General features: G+C 43.1%; 2 protein-coding genes across 3 annotated transcripts; both read right to left on the bottom strand.

The window, feature by feature from the left end:
- Positions 1–19: 19 nt before the first annotated feature.
- taf6l (TAF6-like RNA polymerase II, p300/CBP-associated factor (PCAF)-associated factor) lies at positions 20–12604 on the bottom strand. 2 transcript variants are annotated; one of them, XM_038730097.1, is made up of 12 exons: positions 12457–12604; positions 11328–11496; positions 11095–11181; positions 10853–11003; positions 10701–10751; positions 10189–10274; positions 10031–10105; positions 9492–9712; positions 8576–8708; positions 5567–5695; positions 2137–2633; positions 20–2045 (listed from the first exon to the last, which is right to left on the bottom strand). In XM_038730097.1, the coding sequence occupies exons 2-12, from the start codon at positions 11472–11474 to the stop codon at positions 1709–1711; spliced, it is 1914 nt and encodes a 637-aa protein (XP_038586025.1). In that variant the 5' UTR covers positions 11475–11496; positions 12457–12604; the 3' UTR covers positions 20–1708. The 2 variants fall into 2 exon arrangements, with proteins under 2 accessions (XP_038586025.1, XP_038586024.1); XM_038730096.1 differs by having other exon boundaries at positions 10189–10283.
- Positions 12605–14120: 1516 nt separating this feature from the next.
- Positions 14121–16036, bottom strand: cth1 (cysteine three histidine 1). The gene is made up of 2 exons (XM_038730099.1): positions 15862–16036; positions 14121–15366 (listed from the first exon to the last, which is right to left on the bottom strand). The coding sequence occupies exons 1-2, from the start codon at positions 15868–15870 to the stop codon at positions 14404–14406; spliced, it is 972 nt and encodes a 323-aa protein (XP_038586027.1). The 5' UTR covers positions 15871–16036; the 3' UTR covers positions 14121–14403.
- Positions 16037–16164: the final 128 nt, after the last annotated feature.

The following is a 16164-nucleotide window of genomic DNA, read 5'->3' on the forward strand; positions in this document are numbered from 1 at the left end:
AAGGCTCAAATAAAGGTTTCAAAACAGATATTTTTTTATTCAATGAAAACAGCAGCTTTGTACAAGACACCTCCTGTCCACTGTCCTCAGCAGGTATTCTGTCTCAGTACTTTGGAATTTGCCACTCTACCTGTCTCATGCTTTTCATCCATGTGTAGGATCCTATTAATGTCACTCAGCAGAGGAACTGAACGATGCTACAGAAGGCTTAGACTGATACACTGCTTTGCTGAAATGTGAGGCCAATGTCCATGTCAACCATTTCCTACAGTGTTCATCACTGTGGAGTTGACCAAAGTAATACATCAGGTGATTATGAGAGGCCTTCAGCTAATTCTAATGAGTACAGTCCTACAACGGGTAGGAACAAAACTAATCAACAATTTTCCTGATTGATTTATCTTTTCAATCATGTATCAAAGCACATCGCAAAAATGTCAAATACATTAACTGGTTCCAGATTCTCAAGTAGGAGCACTTGCCGTTTCTCTTCCTTACATCACTTTAAAGTCAACATATTTGTCTTTTTGACTGTAAAAAATTTCTAAATATTGAGATGGCTACTTTTCTTTATTTTCTGGACTTAATGATTAATCTGACAAATAATGAGAACGATTGTTTGTTACAGCCCTAAAATAACCATTTGGAATGAAGTGGTGCTTTAATATGAGTATTATCATTTTACTGTAGAAATACAACTACAATCCAACACAGCTGCTGCCCTGATAATCTAAAAGGCAGCAGGAGAATAGGAGAAAACACCTCAGTGGTTGTACACAGAGACTAGCTGGTGAACATGGTGGAGCATTTAGCAGCTAAAGAGCCAGAGGTGGCGAAGAGGAGAAAAGGTGCTGTAAGACAGTGAATAATGGACTAACATTCACCAAGTGGACACTGAAGCATCTCCAAATGTTGCTCTGTATCTGCTGGATGTGCTGTAAGCAACTGTCTGCTATCAGGTTCACCACATCAGCTTAGAAAGTGATAAGTCAATGCGCTGTCCCCCAAGTGTTTCTTCTGCCCTAAAGTGGCAAAACAAATGAGCAAGTAAAGAAAACATCTTCACCACTTTGACAACTCATACTGTACATCCGATTCAGGAAGAAACACTGCAGAAATGCCCTTTAAGAAACAGAAATTGATAAAGAAACATGCTGCAAATAGGGAAAACACAGGTATCATGGAATCAGCCAACATTAGTCTTTCGTCGTTCTGTGTGACTTGCTTCATATCTGCTTGTGTGTTAGGTGTGTACAGTGCTTGTTGTTCTCGTATATCTTGACAAATGTTTTTCTTAATTTTGTTGTGTTTAATGTACTGTGCTAAATGTCCATTAATTTGTGGCCTCTTAATTTGCAGCACATCCAAAACCTTAAATAACCACTATACTGTTTTCATTGTTGTGGTCAACACAAGCGTGTGTGCATTTTTCCAATAAATTAAATAAGTTTTGTTTGTAGAAAAAAGAAACATTCTTTATGAAAACTGAGCCAAAGTCAGAAATCTTTAACTACTACACGTAGTCGCTTTAATCCATTAGACTGGCCTTTTGTTGTTCACCTTGATAATCAACTATGAAAATATCATCAATCACCAATTATTGGCAGCTTAAGCTGAAAAATATGATTTTGGCCCTGTTAAAGTCTGTTGTAGGCGAACGCTGCTTTGTAGTAATGCAGTCTGAAGCTTATTTCAGAGAGCCTCTTCTCTAGAGAGGCAGATGAAGTGAGTAATGGGAACATGACCAGCGGCGAACAGGCTTGCCCACCCTGCCGATGACAGGCAGTTTGTGGGCATAGGCACGTGGTGGGACGGCTGAAAGAGGAGGAGTCGGGGCAAACGTGGTCTGGAAGGGACGGCGGCCTTGGCAACGACGACCCATTTGCCGCCCGCCGATGAGGAAGGAGAACGCCGGAGGTCCCGTCTGAGGAGAGGTGAAGCGCGCTTTGGGAAAAACATCACGAGACAGACCTGCCGAGCGCTGGCCCGAACGCGACGAGGAAGATCTGGAGCGCTGCACAGAGGAGGACGAGCGAGCCAGGGACCTGAAGGGGAAAGACAGTCAGCAACATTCAGTACCCCATAACCTGACCCCAAAGGTTAGTTATCAAGGAGGGTTGCTTTGGTTTGTATTACCTTCCTGATCCAGTAGCTGCCAGGCTTGGTGGGGGCGGATCGGTTCGAGGACTCCCGTCCTCCCTGGGGCTGATGTTGAGGTTGGCAGTCAGCTGTGGCATCTTTCGGGTGGTGTCGGGGTTGGAGGCGGGGCCAGGGGGGTCCTTCCTAGCATCACTGAGCTGGGATGAGGTAAAAGGAGGGTAGCTGCCAAACCCAGGTCCTGTACTAAACCTGACAGCAAGGCTGTCTCCAAAGAAGGAGTAGAGCTCGCAGTACATGGCAGGGAGGGGGACCGGGGTCCACTCCTCCCAGGGACAGCCGGCCCCGCCTGCCTGAAGGTGGCTGGCGATTCCCAGGACAGCCTCTGACAGAGGCTCTGGAGGGGGGCTGAGGCCAGGGGAGCTTACCCTGTAACCCATGGCACCCACAGCAGACCCTGGCTGACCGCTGGAGCCCCCCTCAGCTGGCTGAGACAGAGACAGAGCCTTCATCTTCAGCAGGCGCTCCACTGCCACCTGCAGGACACATAGGAGAACATACTGACATTAGGTGCGTTCAATATTTTGTAGCTGAAGTACCGGAGGCTGCATTTTCAGGACCCCCGCAATCCCGGGACTGCAGTTCTAGAACCGTAGTTCTCTCACGACAGCGCCATCTAGTGGAGTGGTGGTGGTAATGCACAGCAACACAAAGTGAGGCCGATGTGCTAGCAGCTGTAGGGTTAACCGGTCGACATGCATATAATCATGAACTTACTTTGATACTAGCCAGCTAGTATGACTCACAACTCACTTCACAAATCTGAGGCAGAACATTTCAAACTATTGTGACAAATCTTTTTTCAACAAATATGCATGAGTAAAATTACGTAAAATCTTTTTTCTAGTCCCTTTTCCTCAACAAAATAAAACATCTTAATAGAAAAATTTAGTGCTAATTTGTTCTTGATTCAAATTAATTAAATCAAAAAATGTATTGAACATTTGTTATATTGCTAGTGAGGAAAATGATATTGCGATTATTACTGTTATTGTTTATTACCCAGCTCCACTTGAGGGCCTATACACACACACTACACACAGGATGCTCACGACATGTTATATGTGGACATTAGATTATAAACACACTAGCTCAGCTTACTGTACTTTATTAGAAGCTGTATATACAGGTGCACCTCAAAGAAAAAGTTTATTTTTTCCCCGTAATTCAAGTCAAAAAGTGAAACTTTCATATATTGTAAATTCATTACGTATAAAGTGGAATATTTCAGGCCTTTTCTCTTTCTTGTTTTAATCTTTAGCTTACAGCTAAAAAATCCATATCTGAAAATATTAGAATAAATGTATAATACAGAAATATCCACCTTCTTAAATGTTAAAAGGTTCATTTGTGTCCTCAGTACTTGGTCAGGGCTCCTTCTGCATGAATTACTGCATCAATGCAGCGTGGCATGGAGACACTCAGCCTGTAGCTGCTGAGCTGTTATGAAGCCCAGGTTGCTTTGATAGTGGCCTTCAGCTCGTCTGCATTGTTGGTCCGGTGTCTCTCATTTTGCTCGTGGTACAGTTGAGTTGTCTAATCCAGCACAGTAATACCATGGTCAGCAAACCAGTTCCTAGTGGTTTTGGAACTGCGGGCAGGTGAAGAAAACACAGTGGATCAACACCAGTAGATGATACGCCACCCCAGATCTTCACTCACTATAGAAACTTCACTCTGGACTTCATGCAACTTGGACTCGGTTCCTCTCCACTCGTCCTCCAGACTCTGGGACCTTAATATTCAAATGACTTCCCGTAATTCAAGTCAAAAAGTGAAATAGGATTTTGGTGCAACAGTCCAGTTCTGTTTCTCTTTAGCCCACGTAAGCAGTTCTGAAGCGGTCTCTGGTTCAGGAGTGGCTTGACACTAGGACTGCATCACTTGTAGCTCCTGGACCCGCCTGTGCCTGGTGGCTCTTGATTTAGTGACTCCGGCATCAGTCCACTCCTTGTGAAGCGCCCCCAAGTTCTTGAATTGGCTTTGCTTCACAATTGTCTCAAGGCTGCGGTCATCCATGTTGCTTGTGCACTTAAACCTTCCAGTTACTTTCCATCAACATGCTTTGATCCAGCACTCTGTGATCCAGCCCTTTCAGCAGCGACCTTCTGTGGCTTCCCCTCCTTGTGGAGGAAGTCAGTGAGAGTCTTCTGGACAACTGTCAGGTCAGAAGTCTTCCTCATGATTGGGATGGGTGAACTGAACCAGACAGAGATTAAAGGCTCTTCCCAGGTCAACATTTCTGTATTATATATTCTTTATTCTGATATTTTGAGATATGGATTTTTGAATTCCATGAGCTGTAAGCCCTAATCATCAAGATTAAAACAAAAAGGCCCGTATTTGTAATAAATATAGAATATATCAAAGTTTCATTTTTAAATTAAATTACAGAAGAATGTTTTGAAGGGAAAGGGTGGACACACCAAATATTGCTTTCATCCCTTGACGTCACAGGGATGAAAAGAAAACGGCTGGACTACAAACAAGCTGTTTCAGTTCAGAGCAGAGTTTCTGTGGGAGATGGGAACTCCCTTTGGGCTTTTTCACTTTGCAAACCTGTTACATGCACAAAAAGGGTATAACTCAATAAAGGAGAGGGGAAAAGCCAAAAAGCAGAATACCACCTCTTTAACATGTCTATTTTTGAAAGCATTCTTTCTTTTGCCTGAAATGGTTGCACAGTACTACGGGTGGTGATGGAGCAGTGGATAAGACACATGCCCTTGGTGTGAGAGACCCAGGTTCAATTCCCCACTGTGACCACCAATGTGTTCCTGAGCAAGACACCTAACATCTAGTTGCTCCAGAGGCGTGCAACCTCTGACAAAGCAATTGTTGTTTTGGATAAAAGCATCACCTAAATGTACTGACTTTGGAATTTGCTGGGACGAGAAATACCATCTTTGCTATGTCCAATACCATAAAATAGTCGCTCAGCTCAGTGCCAGTTTTTTTTTTACATTTACAAATTCTGCAGCATAGGGAATGACATTTTGAACAAGGGACAAGAGTTTGATTTAAATGAGGAATGGCAGGAGTTTAAATGAGATAGGGAGTGACAGGAGGTTGGCTGAATCAGATGGGGAATGACAGGGTTTTTTAAGAGGCGGGGGTGGCGGTTTGTTTTAATGAAATGGCACAGGAGATAAAAGTAAAGTCATTGCAAAACACCAAAAAAAATGACTAGAATGTTTCCAAAAATCACAACAAATAGCAGTCTTGTAGCTGGTCACCCTATGAAAGGACTGCAGCACTGACCAGTAGGGGTGTGGGGAAAAAAATAAAATCGATACAGTAATAAATTCCAATACATCGCAATATGTTTAAAATCGCAATAATGCAATAATAAATCGTATCGTGATAATATCGTATCGTGGGGCCTCTGTTGATTCCCACCCCTACTGACCAGGATGGCTCCGTAGACTTTATGTCCATCTGCTTTGACCTGGGCATTGGAAACTGAGTAGTCATCCAACACAGCCTGGAGGTTGGCCCAGTAGGCAGGAAGGTGTGGAAAGAGCACTCTCTCAACAGCCTGCCAACAAAAGCACACACAGATAAACAGGGATTATTCTCATACAGATTACTGAGGGGTCCTGAGAGGACAGCATTAAGACAAACAGAAGACAGAGAGCATACAGTGGAGTACTGAAAACGATAAAACCATTTACAGCAAGGACATACACCCGTCACATGGAGCCTGTCTCCAGTTTAGATTTCACAGTTTTCAAAGAATAATAAGGGCCTGAGCACTGAGTGGTGTGAAGGCCCTATTGTAACTCAAGTTAATATTTATAATTTATATTTTTCCAAATCAATCACATTTTTGAGGGGCTAGGAAAGCCTGGAAACTCACGAAATAGAAAAAAATCATTCAATTGTAAGAAAACATTTTTTCCTCATTGTGTATGTGACTATATCTTATCTTAAAAAATATACTGTTTTCTCGGCTACTGGTAGTAACACATCACTACCAGGAGTCAGTAAAACATGTGTGGCAAACACAGTAGCTCCCCTTTAATCTTGAGAAGCTGCAGAGCTGCAGTCTCTATTCATTCAACTTACACTGTAAATATCCAGCTAAACTGAGGCTTTTTGAAGATCCTTTTCTCTCTTGTGCAAGTTTTGCGTGCAGTCCGTTCTGCCGACAACTACATGCACATCGCGGTTCCTCGCGGGTCTATTTCACGTAGCTGGCTATTTAAAAACGATAAAATATTCTTTGTGTGGTTCATCAACGGTGATAAATTATCAGAAAGTCAGTGGACAACACCAGTGAAGCTGGAGCTCTGTCTCTTCAGCGGGTGTTCCTCCACTGCCACTGTACACACACACACACACGCACGCACGCACGCACGCACGCACGCACGCACGCACGCACGCACGCACTGACGACCCAGAATTAGGGTTACAATTTTGGTTTTATTTACACACTTAAAAACATTTATTGAAAGTTTTATTCTTTTTACATGTTTATTTACAGCATTAAACGTTGAAATGTATATTGTAACAGGCTGTATATTAACTTATTGGGAGAAAACTGGTGGTGCCAAAATTGCATGATCCTCGTTTCACTGCGAAGCTTCGACTGTGAGATTGACAGTCGAATCCGGCTCCGCCCATCGAAGCACCGAATCTTCGACTATTGGGGGTCAGCCCTCGTGCATTTTAATTGCATTTTTTGACATTTACAGTCGCTTTACTTTTAGGAACTCCTCCAAGCAGGTTAATCAGTTCCACCTCAAGTCTGGTAAGCAAAAATCTTAAGATCTGTATTATTAGGCCTAAACTCAGCAAACTCTTGACATCATCCCAAATAAGTTTTTATTTGAAGTTATGGATTGTATTTGCTGTCAATCTTGAACAGCTCATGGTCTATGGTTTTATCCCAGATCTCTTTAAAACCGCTTGTGTCAAACATATCACAAAATAAATAGTGTTGTCTATTGGTCACCTGTCACAGCATATCAAGCCTGTTGCAAGAAATCTTTGGTGTCTTTGTCCAGTCACGTTTTCATCACCTCCGATTTATTGCTAAAACAAGATCTATTTAAAATTTTAGAGATGCAGAAACTGTTGTACACACTTTGTATTTCCTCGCACCTACATTAATGCAACAGCCTCTTCTCAAGTCTTAACCAAAAAACCTTGAAACGACTACAGACTGTATAGAACTCAGCTGACCAAGAGGTACGATCACGTCCTCAGCCTCTTCACATTGGCTCTCACCTTGGGTCTGTTTTAGGTTTGATCTTAAGATCTCTTTAAGATACTTTAAATACTCTCTATGACCTGACTCTAGATAATATTTTGAATCTTTTAATTACTTATGAACAATTTCGTAGCTTTATCTTCTGATCTGATCTTCGGGCAGGGGTCTCCTGTCTCTCCTCGAGTCCAGGCTGTCAGGGCCCCGGGGCTCTAGAAAGCATTGGAAAGCATTTCCTCAACTGCATTTTAATGTCTTACTCTCTTGTTTTATCTCTTCTTTATCTTGTTAATTTTAATGTTTTTATTTTCATGTTATCATTTTTATTTTAGGTCCTCATGTATTTAATCATTCACTGTGGTATTTTATTCACATACTGTGACTTTGTACGTTGTTGTCAACAGTCAGGTCTAAATAAAGTTTATTATTATTTTTACTTCATGCCAATATTAGGTGTGTTTGACTTCATGCAGCGCTGCACAGCGCCGACTTAACGTGATGCATTCTGGACTTGTTGTGTGTGTCCGACTTTCATCACCATGTCACATGACACTGAAACCTCGCGGGAGCAAGGCGGCTCCAGGCCACAGTTGCTTTTATCTTGTTGCACCAAGTTGGAACCACACTTTTGCCTGATCATTGATCTCAGCTCACAGCACGCTCATGCAGGTAGAATGTGTCCGACTTGACGGCGGCGTTTTGATACCCCGCCCCTGCAGTCATCTGCAGCTCAGGTTAGACTATCAAGTCAACGATACTCAGCCGCAGTTATCTCGAACGCACCTATCTTGATTTCCATCAAACTTGCTTTATGTGGCCTACACTTGATACACATCATGTCCAGCATTCATGAAAATGTATTTATATTGAACTCGACCTCCACTAAATGTATTGCTGCATTAATAACTTATGTAACATCACCTGCTGGCAACAAGAAGTGAGGCCTAGTTAACACATACATCATAACATGTATGCTGAATTACCAATATGTCATCTCCAGCACTACGTACTCCACACAGTGAATAACAGTTTATTCAGCTGTGCAGCGTCCAATAGTCACTGAATGAAAACTCAGAGCTATGTCAACCGACCTCCAGTAACAACACCACAGCTGCCGCTGGTTCTCATTTTTAGGTTTCACCTGATAACCGTCTACCTACTTTAATGCAGAAACTCAAGACTTCCAGACGGAGGCAGTGAACATACCTTCCATCCCAGAGCATGAAGCCCCACCACGGCTCCATAGTGGGAGCAGAGTGGTCTCACTGGGTCAGACAGAACGTTTTGGAGCGACAGCAGGATCTGATGGTAGAGACCACTCACCAGATCACCGTGAGTCCTACAGAGAAAAGACAATAATAAAAAGGAGAAGACATTTAAATACACAGAGAAACACAGAGAATGTCTCAGCCTGCACTGACCCCGCTCTATGATTTTATGTGGCCTACCACTTTGTGGCTGACTTTCTGTTGTTCCCAATCGCTTCCACTTTGTTATAATTCAGTCAAACAGTTGACCGTCGAATATTTAGTAGTGAGGAAATATCACAAATGGACATGCACAGGTGGCAACTTATCACAGTACCACGCTTGAATTCACTGAGCTCCTAAGAGCGACCCATTCTTTCACAATTGTTTGTAGAAGCAGTCTGCAGCCTAGATGTTGATTTTATACACCTGTGGTCATGGAAGTGATCAGAACACTTGAATCCAATGATTTGGAGGGGTGTCCTAAAACTTTTGGCAATATATTGCACATATTTTATACACAACCACACACACACACACACACACACACACACGTATATATATTTAAGCGTATCAGTGTTCGATGATTTCATGCATAAACTGTCAGAACTTGGTGTGAAAATGGTCACATCCTCACACAATTTTACAGCTGTTAGTTGGTTTTTGTAATGTTCAAATGTTTTTATTAAAGGAGAGTATGTTGTACATGGTAATATATGGGATTTACTGTTTTGTTTTTTACTGTGGCAACGAGATTTGTGGAATTTCACCGATATTGGAATCGACTACTAAATTTCTGGTATTGTGACATCCCTAGATCCCATATTATTTGAACACTAGGAATAAACGGTGTGTCTAAGTAGTGATTTTCTTACCAGAAGATGTGGCTGAGGAGCAAGGCTGCGTAGTCCCTGAGGGTCCAGTGGTCATTGAGTGGGTTGATGGAGGCGGCCAGCGGCTCTAGGATGCAGTACATGACACTAGACACCAGGCTGCGCACATATGAGCCCAGGTACAGGTAGGGATTCTGGACCAAGCTTTTCACCATGTGGAGAAGCCTGTTGAGCTGCTCCAGATCATGGCTTACTGACTTCACCTGATCAGAAAAAAAAACAAACCACACAATCAGCAAATTGGTTGAATACAATTTAAAAAATATATTTTTACAGACTTTTTATGTAACTAAAGTCTGCTAACAAATCTGCATTCTAAAATTTTAATTCTAAAAAGACAATCAAGAAGTCAAAGAAAAACAATTTATTAAATGTAATTCTGAAACGTGAGAACACAGTTTTTGCACATTTTACATCTAAAGGTGAATAAATAGGATCTAGGATAAAATCTACAATCAGTTTGTTTGGATTCTAACTTTGTTTAAAGGTTAAATGTTACTTATGTACAAGCACAAACCTACCCCACTGATGACATAAACAAAGTACGGCAAGAGGGCAGCGATCTTGGAGTTGGACTGCAGGTCCAGCAGAGCCACCTGAAACGCACAGAAGAAGAATATGAGAAGTAACGCATCGTTTAGCCCCGCAGAACATCTGCCTGTGTTCAGCAGTAGTTTACCTTCATGAGCTGGGGGTCCTCTCCCAGGATGGCCCGTGTGATCTGTTGGTAGTACTTCAACAAGTCGTCTGACAGGGACTGCACTGCTGTGGGAACTGTGACAAGTCAACAGTCAGGTCTGACAACTAATGCACAAACACTGAAACTCCTCCATCAGGGTCACGCTGACGTGCTCAGTCAGGGATGCAGTCAGTCAGTACATGTTGATATATCACGAGGAGTTGTTTTTGTGCCTAAGCTGCACAACTTGGAAATCTAGTACGTGGAAAATGTTCAGTATCACAACAAGAATACCTCCCTGTTAGCTCAGGTGCAGAATTAGGTTTTTGCAATATAAACCAAATCCAATTATAAAAAGGACTTTAAAACTCGTTCATGTGAATGTGCACCAGCATGACATTTCACAAGACCGATTACTTCAAAGTAAGGGATTTTTGCCTCTTCACACTAATTTCCTTGAAAATGAAAAGAGATGGGGAAACATTGCCTACTGTGTGTTGAGCCCGTCTTACCTGTCCCCTGAGGCTCCAGGTTGCCTTTCCCATCCAGGTACGATACATTCACTGGCGCGAGAAGAAAAGGGGAGAAATTATTAGTAAATTATACCTCGTTATTCAAATACATGAACTGGAAACTTTCAGCATCAATGATACATCCGTCATACCTCGCACCATGGTCTCAGCACAGCCCTTGGGAATGTTGGTGGCCAAAGCCAACTCGACCAGGTTGATGTCCCGATCCTCAATGAAGAAAAGCTCTCCTTCTTTCACTGAGCGGAAAGGAAGAGCATCCTGGGCCCCGCAGCCACAAATAGCCTGATGAACGCAGCGGGATAAAGAAGCTGAAGGCAATGACTTCTGTAGCATGTTTGTGTTATATCAGACGGACTGGGAGAGACACTCTCACCTCCACATTGCTCCAGCGCAAAGCTCTGTTGAAGTCTTCCACTGTCAGCTTCCTCCTCTTGGCATGTCTCATAAACTGAGAGCTGCTCTGTGTGGGTCCAAAACAACACACCATCAATACCACAAGTACATAAATAACTTGCACTTCAACACATTTTCACACACTTCAATAGCTCATATTTAGAGATTTGGGATTGAGCAACACGTTAAAGTTTCCTTCCGTGCAGCACTGACCTGTGTGGCTTCCCTGAGCCGGTAACACACGTCCTCGGCCAGCAGAGCGGCCACATCGTCGCCGAGCTCCACGCCTGCACTCTCGGCCATGAGTCTGACAGACTCCCGGGAAACCTCGGCGAAGCGGCGCTCCTCTCGGTCTGCCATGCTCACGGCGAGCACTCAGAAACTGGCAAGGAAAAGCGCCTCATGTTAACACTTGCTACCTATGGCCCTCTATCGGGCCTTTTACATCTTCTTAGACAAGACGAAAGCGTGGAGGGCGACTTGTCTTTCTAAACTTCAGGGCATCCTGTCCATAGCCTCTCTGGGACAATGTAGTCCAGATTTGACAGCTCTAGGTACAGTGGTTTTTGGTCCTGGTCCAATGTAGTTCAACTTTACAGGCGAAAACAGCAGTGAAATCGTCCTTTTTTCATTTTCACAAATAAAATAAAGATTTTACGAATTAAAAAGTGTTTCAGACATTATTATGGCTATGCCTAAAATGCCTAACAGCTTTCACAACAGTAACAGCGGCAAAAAACGAAGACTCGGTCGCTCAGCAATGTAGGTTAATTTTCTCTCAAGTTTCCCTTAACTGTCGATTCGGAATATAACTTCAAAGCCGTGTGTTTTAAAGTTTTTAACACGGCTGAGTCGTGCTTGGTGAGTCTACTGTATCCCCGAATTAACATAAACACATTTTCGATTTGTTGCAGATCTTGACTTCTGGTGTATCTGTTATGTATAAGTGACAATAAGCCACGTTTTTTAAAAATCCTCATATTTTTCAATGGGATTTGTTAGGCAGTTCTTTCTGAAGGGGGCAGCGCGGACTCGCTCTGCAGCATGCTAACAAAATGAGATCTCGGTTCCGTCTATCAGCTGGAACCATAGGCTGGAACAAACAATTCTGCCAAAAAGTGAATAATTTAAATAATTTTGATCATATTGTAACGCAAAGACAACTACCATTGTTTTGTGTATAAACGTACGTTACTGTATTGTGTAGTAAATAATAAGAGTGTAACCACATAACGTTCCTAGCCTGAGTTAGCTACAATCACATAAAATGCTAATAGCTAGCTGTCTACGAATAGTAGAGAAAATGCAACGCAAAATCTTTAATATATTAACAAGACTTTACCTTCTTAGCTAGAACGACTGAAGATGTAAATCCTACTACTCAGAAGGAAAGTTTACATCAGCGTAACTATTCTGGACTAACGTTAGACATCCCATTAATAGTATCAAGTTAGCAAGCAAGAGAAATTATCACATCCGTTAAACTCTTCAAAATAAAAAAAATCTGTCCCATTTTGTAATAGTATGCCGCATTGATGATGAAAATTAAAATATAATAGGAGTGTGTAAAACACCAATATTTTTAAACGCTTTTTAATTTAAGTAGATGAATTTGACTAAAAACGCGTAACATCCGGTTTAATTCTGGCTAACTTGACTGTTAAGCCAGCTGGCTACATGTTGACCACAGGATGTTGACATTTTCCTAGTGAGGCGCCAGGAGGTGAAGGTCAGTGATTGGTCGATTGAAGAGCATTGGGAGATACGGATATGATATCAGACACAGGCCGATGGCCCTCTGGAACTGAGGGACGTTATGGGTCTACCACCGCCTAAAAAAATGAAATGTAAGAAATAGTTTGATCACTGCTGGCACCCTAATTTTATGTCATTAAGAATTTTATTACTCTACATACAGAAATGATGGTTATGTGATACAAGATCTCACATTTGAAAACAAAAACAAAACAGAAAAACAACATCGAAGGCAGCTACAAGAAACCAGCAGGGCACCCCCCCATACATGCACGTTTCTATACAGGTATATAAACCTATGTATTAATGTATACATCCACACATGTACCCAACTTCTACTTATACCCTGCATCGCCTCTAAGAGTTTGTATCTATGCTGTAGTCAAAATAAAGCCACACTTGGCTATTTTTGCTTGGGATGTTCTGCGCCCTGCTTATAAGTTCAAATGCAGCTATGCCAGACATTTAACCCATTCTGTCGTCATCCATCAGCCCAGCTTTGGTTTTAGCAAGGCCTGGCGGCATTAGATTTATCTGCTAACAGAGCTGAGGAGATTCTGGCAGGGGTGGTCTGAGTCACCTTTCCAGTACTGCCTTCCAAATAGGCATTACCATGGGACAGTTATTACTTTCTGCATTTATTGTCCTGGGTCAAGTCCATTCTTAATGCATTAGGTGTAAAGTAATGCCCATGTAAAATTATGGGTGAGTTTGTTCCTTGCATCCCTTCCCACATTTGAGATAATATCCTGCCACAAGTCTTCAATATCCTTACTTTGCCATATTAGTCTCAAGCCTCCACATAGTTTGGGTTCAATGCTTGACATTCCTATAAAATCTGAGCAGAATGTTTATTTGGAGATGTGTGCAACCCGTTCTGAACTTGAGTCCGGCATCTTACTTTCCAGACTATTCAAGCTGCCACATCTAGGAACCTGGCTGCAGGGATTTGGGACAAGATAATTTGTGAGGTCCAGTGTGATTATGTGGCTGTTTGGTCAAGTTCTTTCACAAACAAGACATTTTTGTGAGCTAGCTTTGTATACCAAAGCCTTCTTATTGAAACAAGGACCAAAAGTTGGACTTGTCTAAAATATGAGTTATTGGGTCCTTGCACATTATGCAGCCAATTTTCAATCCTTGTTTTCACTTTGTTGAAAATCTTTGCCACAGTCTATGCCAGCTGCATTTAGTCACATTTCAAGTTTTGACATGTGAAAACCAATAAAGCCTACTTAAACTACAAAAAGGTTAAAGATTAAAATTAGTTTATTCATGATGTTGTGGTCAGACATTTCATACAGTTCATTAATATTTACAATAGTTAAAAAATTAAATTACACTCATAGCTACGTCTGGTGAGTCGAAACCATGGGCCACAACTATTGACTGCCTGATTCATTATAGTTCAAGGCCTGCAGACACAAGCTGTCAAGTCAAACCTCAATTAAAAATATATTAAAAAAAGCCAGAAACATAATGACAGAGAAGTTAAAAAAGAAAGATTAATTGTGCTGTTCTGTGCCTATTCTAGTTAGAGTGCTCTGTTGTCCCAGATCTCCTGGCCCTTGCTGCTCTCCAGCTGCTGCAGGTGGAGGGCCAGTGGCAGCAGCAGGTTGCTCAAGTGCTGACTGGAGAAGGTGAAGGCATTGTGGGCCGTGGCCTCTGCAGGCGGCGTGGCGAGAGGAGAGGTTGATGGAGGAGAAGATGCAGTGGAAGAGTTGGGTGAGATGGAAGGGAAAGGCGAGGTGGGGGAAGGTAAACCAGAACTGCCAGGGAACAGCTGAGGGTAGAAGGGCCCTTGTTGGGTTTGGTCAGAGGTTTTGATCTTGCTGGGGAGGCCGTGCTGGAAGCGGCAGCGTGTGCCGTACAGGCAGAAACCAAATGAGCTGAAGGTGCGGCACAGAGCTCCGCGTGGCTTCCACTCCTTTGTCTGTGGTCGGAGCTGCGGACTGGCAACAGGAGGCGGCGGCTTGTCCACATCAGCCGACTCCAGACCGCTGCCGACATCTCTGCCCTCGACATGCAGAAAGTTACAGCGGGTACCAAAGGGGCAGACTCCAAAGGAGCGAAAGGTGCGACAGGGGACATTCCTGCGGCGGCGCAGGGCAGGGCGCTGCTCACTGGGGTTGTGGACGAACAAGCAACGGCTGCCGTAGTAGCAGTAACCGGTTGTATGATAGCTGCGACACAACTCAGTCTTGTACTTAGGATGGCGGAAGGGAACATGGAGCTCATGTAGACCATGGGCGAACTGGCAGCGCTCGGCGTACTTGCAGAAGCCAGTAGCCGAGTAGGTGGTGCAGAGCTCAGTCTTGTAGCGGGTGGAGCAGACCCAGGGGATGAGGGGAGGGGAGGAGGAGTCTGCCAGGGGGAGCAGGGCGTTTGCCAGGGAGAGTCCTTCACCATTACAGTCTCCATCTGACTGACTGGACAGCAGGTTGTCCACCAGCTCCTCATCTTGGTAGGAAGGCAGGAACAAGTCATCACTGCTGATCTGAAAGAGATCAGACGACCACGGTAGAAGAAGTTCTGCATTGGCCCCTTGCTGCTCTCCGAGCAAGAGTTTCTTCAACTTGAGATGTAAAGGTTAAGTTTCAGTCTGTATTCAGTTGTGCATGTATAGCTCCCTCAAATTACACAATGGAACAAATCTAGCAGTGCCCATAGCTTGTACTACTTTCTACCAACAATCACAATGTAGTGCGTCATGTGTGCATAAGTTACCTTTATGTGACTGATAGTTAAGTGAAGACAAATTGTTCACGTGTCCAAATCTTAGTACTCACTGTAGAATAACTTAACATGTGTTAAGAGTAGTGAATTATGAAGAATTTTAAACAGCTCTCATGTCAGTGTTAACCATCTTAAGTGAATTAGTTTTACTTTCCATTTAGATGAATAAATTCATCCGTACTATGGCTTGTTAAATGTTCAGTGACTTACTCAGTAAAAACTGCAGCAACACAAACTCTGAAATGTTTTGACTTACCTCTAACATGGCTGCAAACAGAAGTCGAGTTGCTTGTGATGAGTTGGGAGGTCGGCCCTGGCAGAAACAGCCTCTTAAGCGCTCTGTGTAACCGAAGAGAAACTGTGTGTAATGGCAAGGACCCAAACGCTCCTGCTTGGTCCTGGAGTCACGAGCACGGAACCGCTGCTCTCCACTTGCCTTTTAAACCGGCTCGCGCCTCCCGCCTCTCGGTTAAAATGAGCATCAGGTGTGCTCACGCTCAACGTCACAAGTGTCAAGTGTCTCCAGCGACCAATCACGTCCACGCGATTGATTTACGGA

This window comes from Micropterus salmoides, unplaced genomic scaffold (genome assembly GCF_014851395.1).
Source record: "Micropterus salmoides isolate LMB-PRFRI ecotype aquatic unplaced genomic scaffold, ASM1485139v1 Ms_hic_scaffold_2, whole genome shotgun sequence".
NCBI lineage: Eukaryota > Metazoa > Chordata > Actinopteri > Centrarchiformes > Centrarchidae > Micropterus > Micropterus salmoides.

Bases quoted from the DNA above. Each gene is read 5' to 3' on its own strand.
- taf6l (XM_038730096.1), bottom strand. From the start codon at position 11,474: ATGGCAGACCGAGAGGAGCGCCGCTTCGCCGAGGTTTCCCGGGAGTCT. The intron at 11,182-11,327 runs GTCAGTGCTGCA...GGACCCACACAG, and splicing joins GGCTCAGGGAAGCCACACAG to AGCAGCTCTCAGTTTATGAG. The intron at 10,284-10,700 runs GTAAGACGGGCT...GACTTGTCACAG, and splicing joins CCTGGAGCCTCAGGGGACAG to TTCCCACAGCAGTGCAGTCC.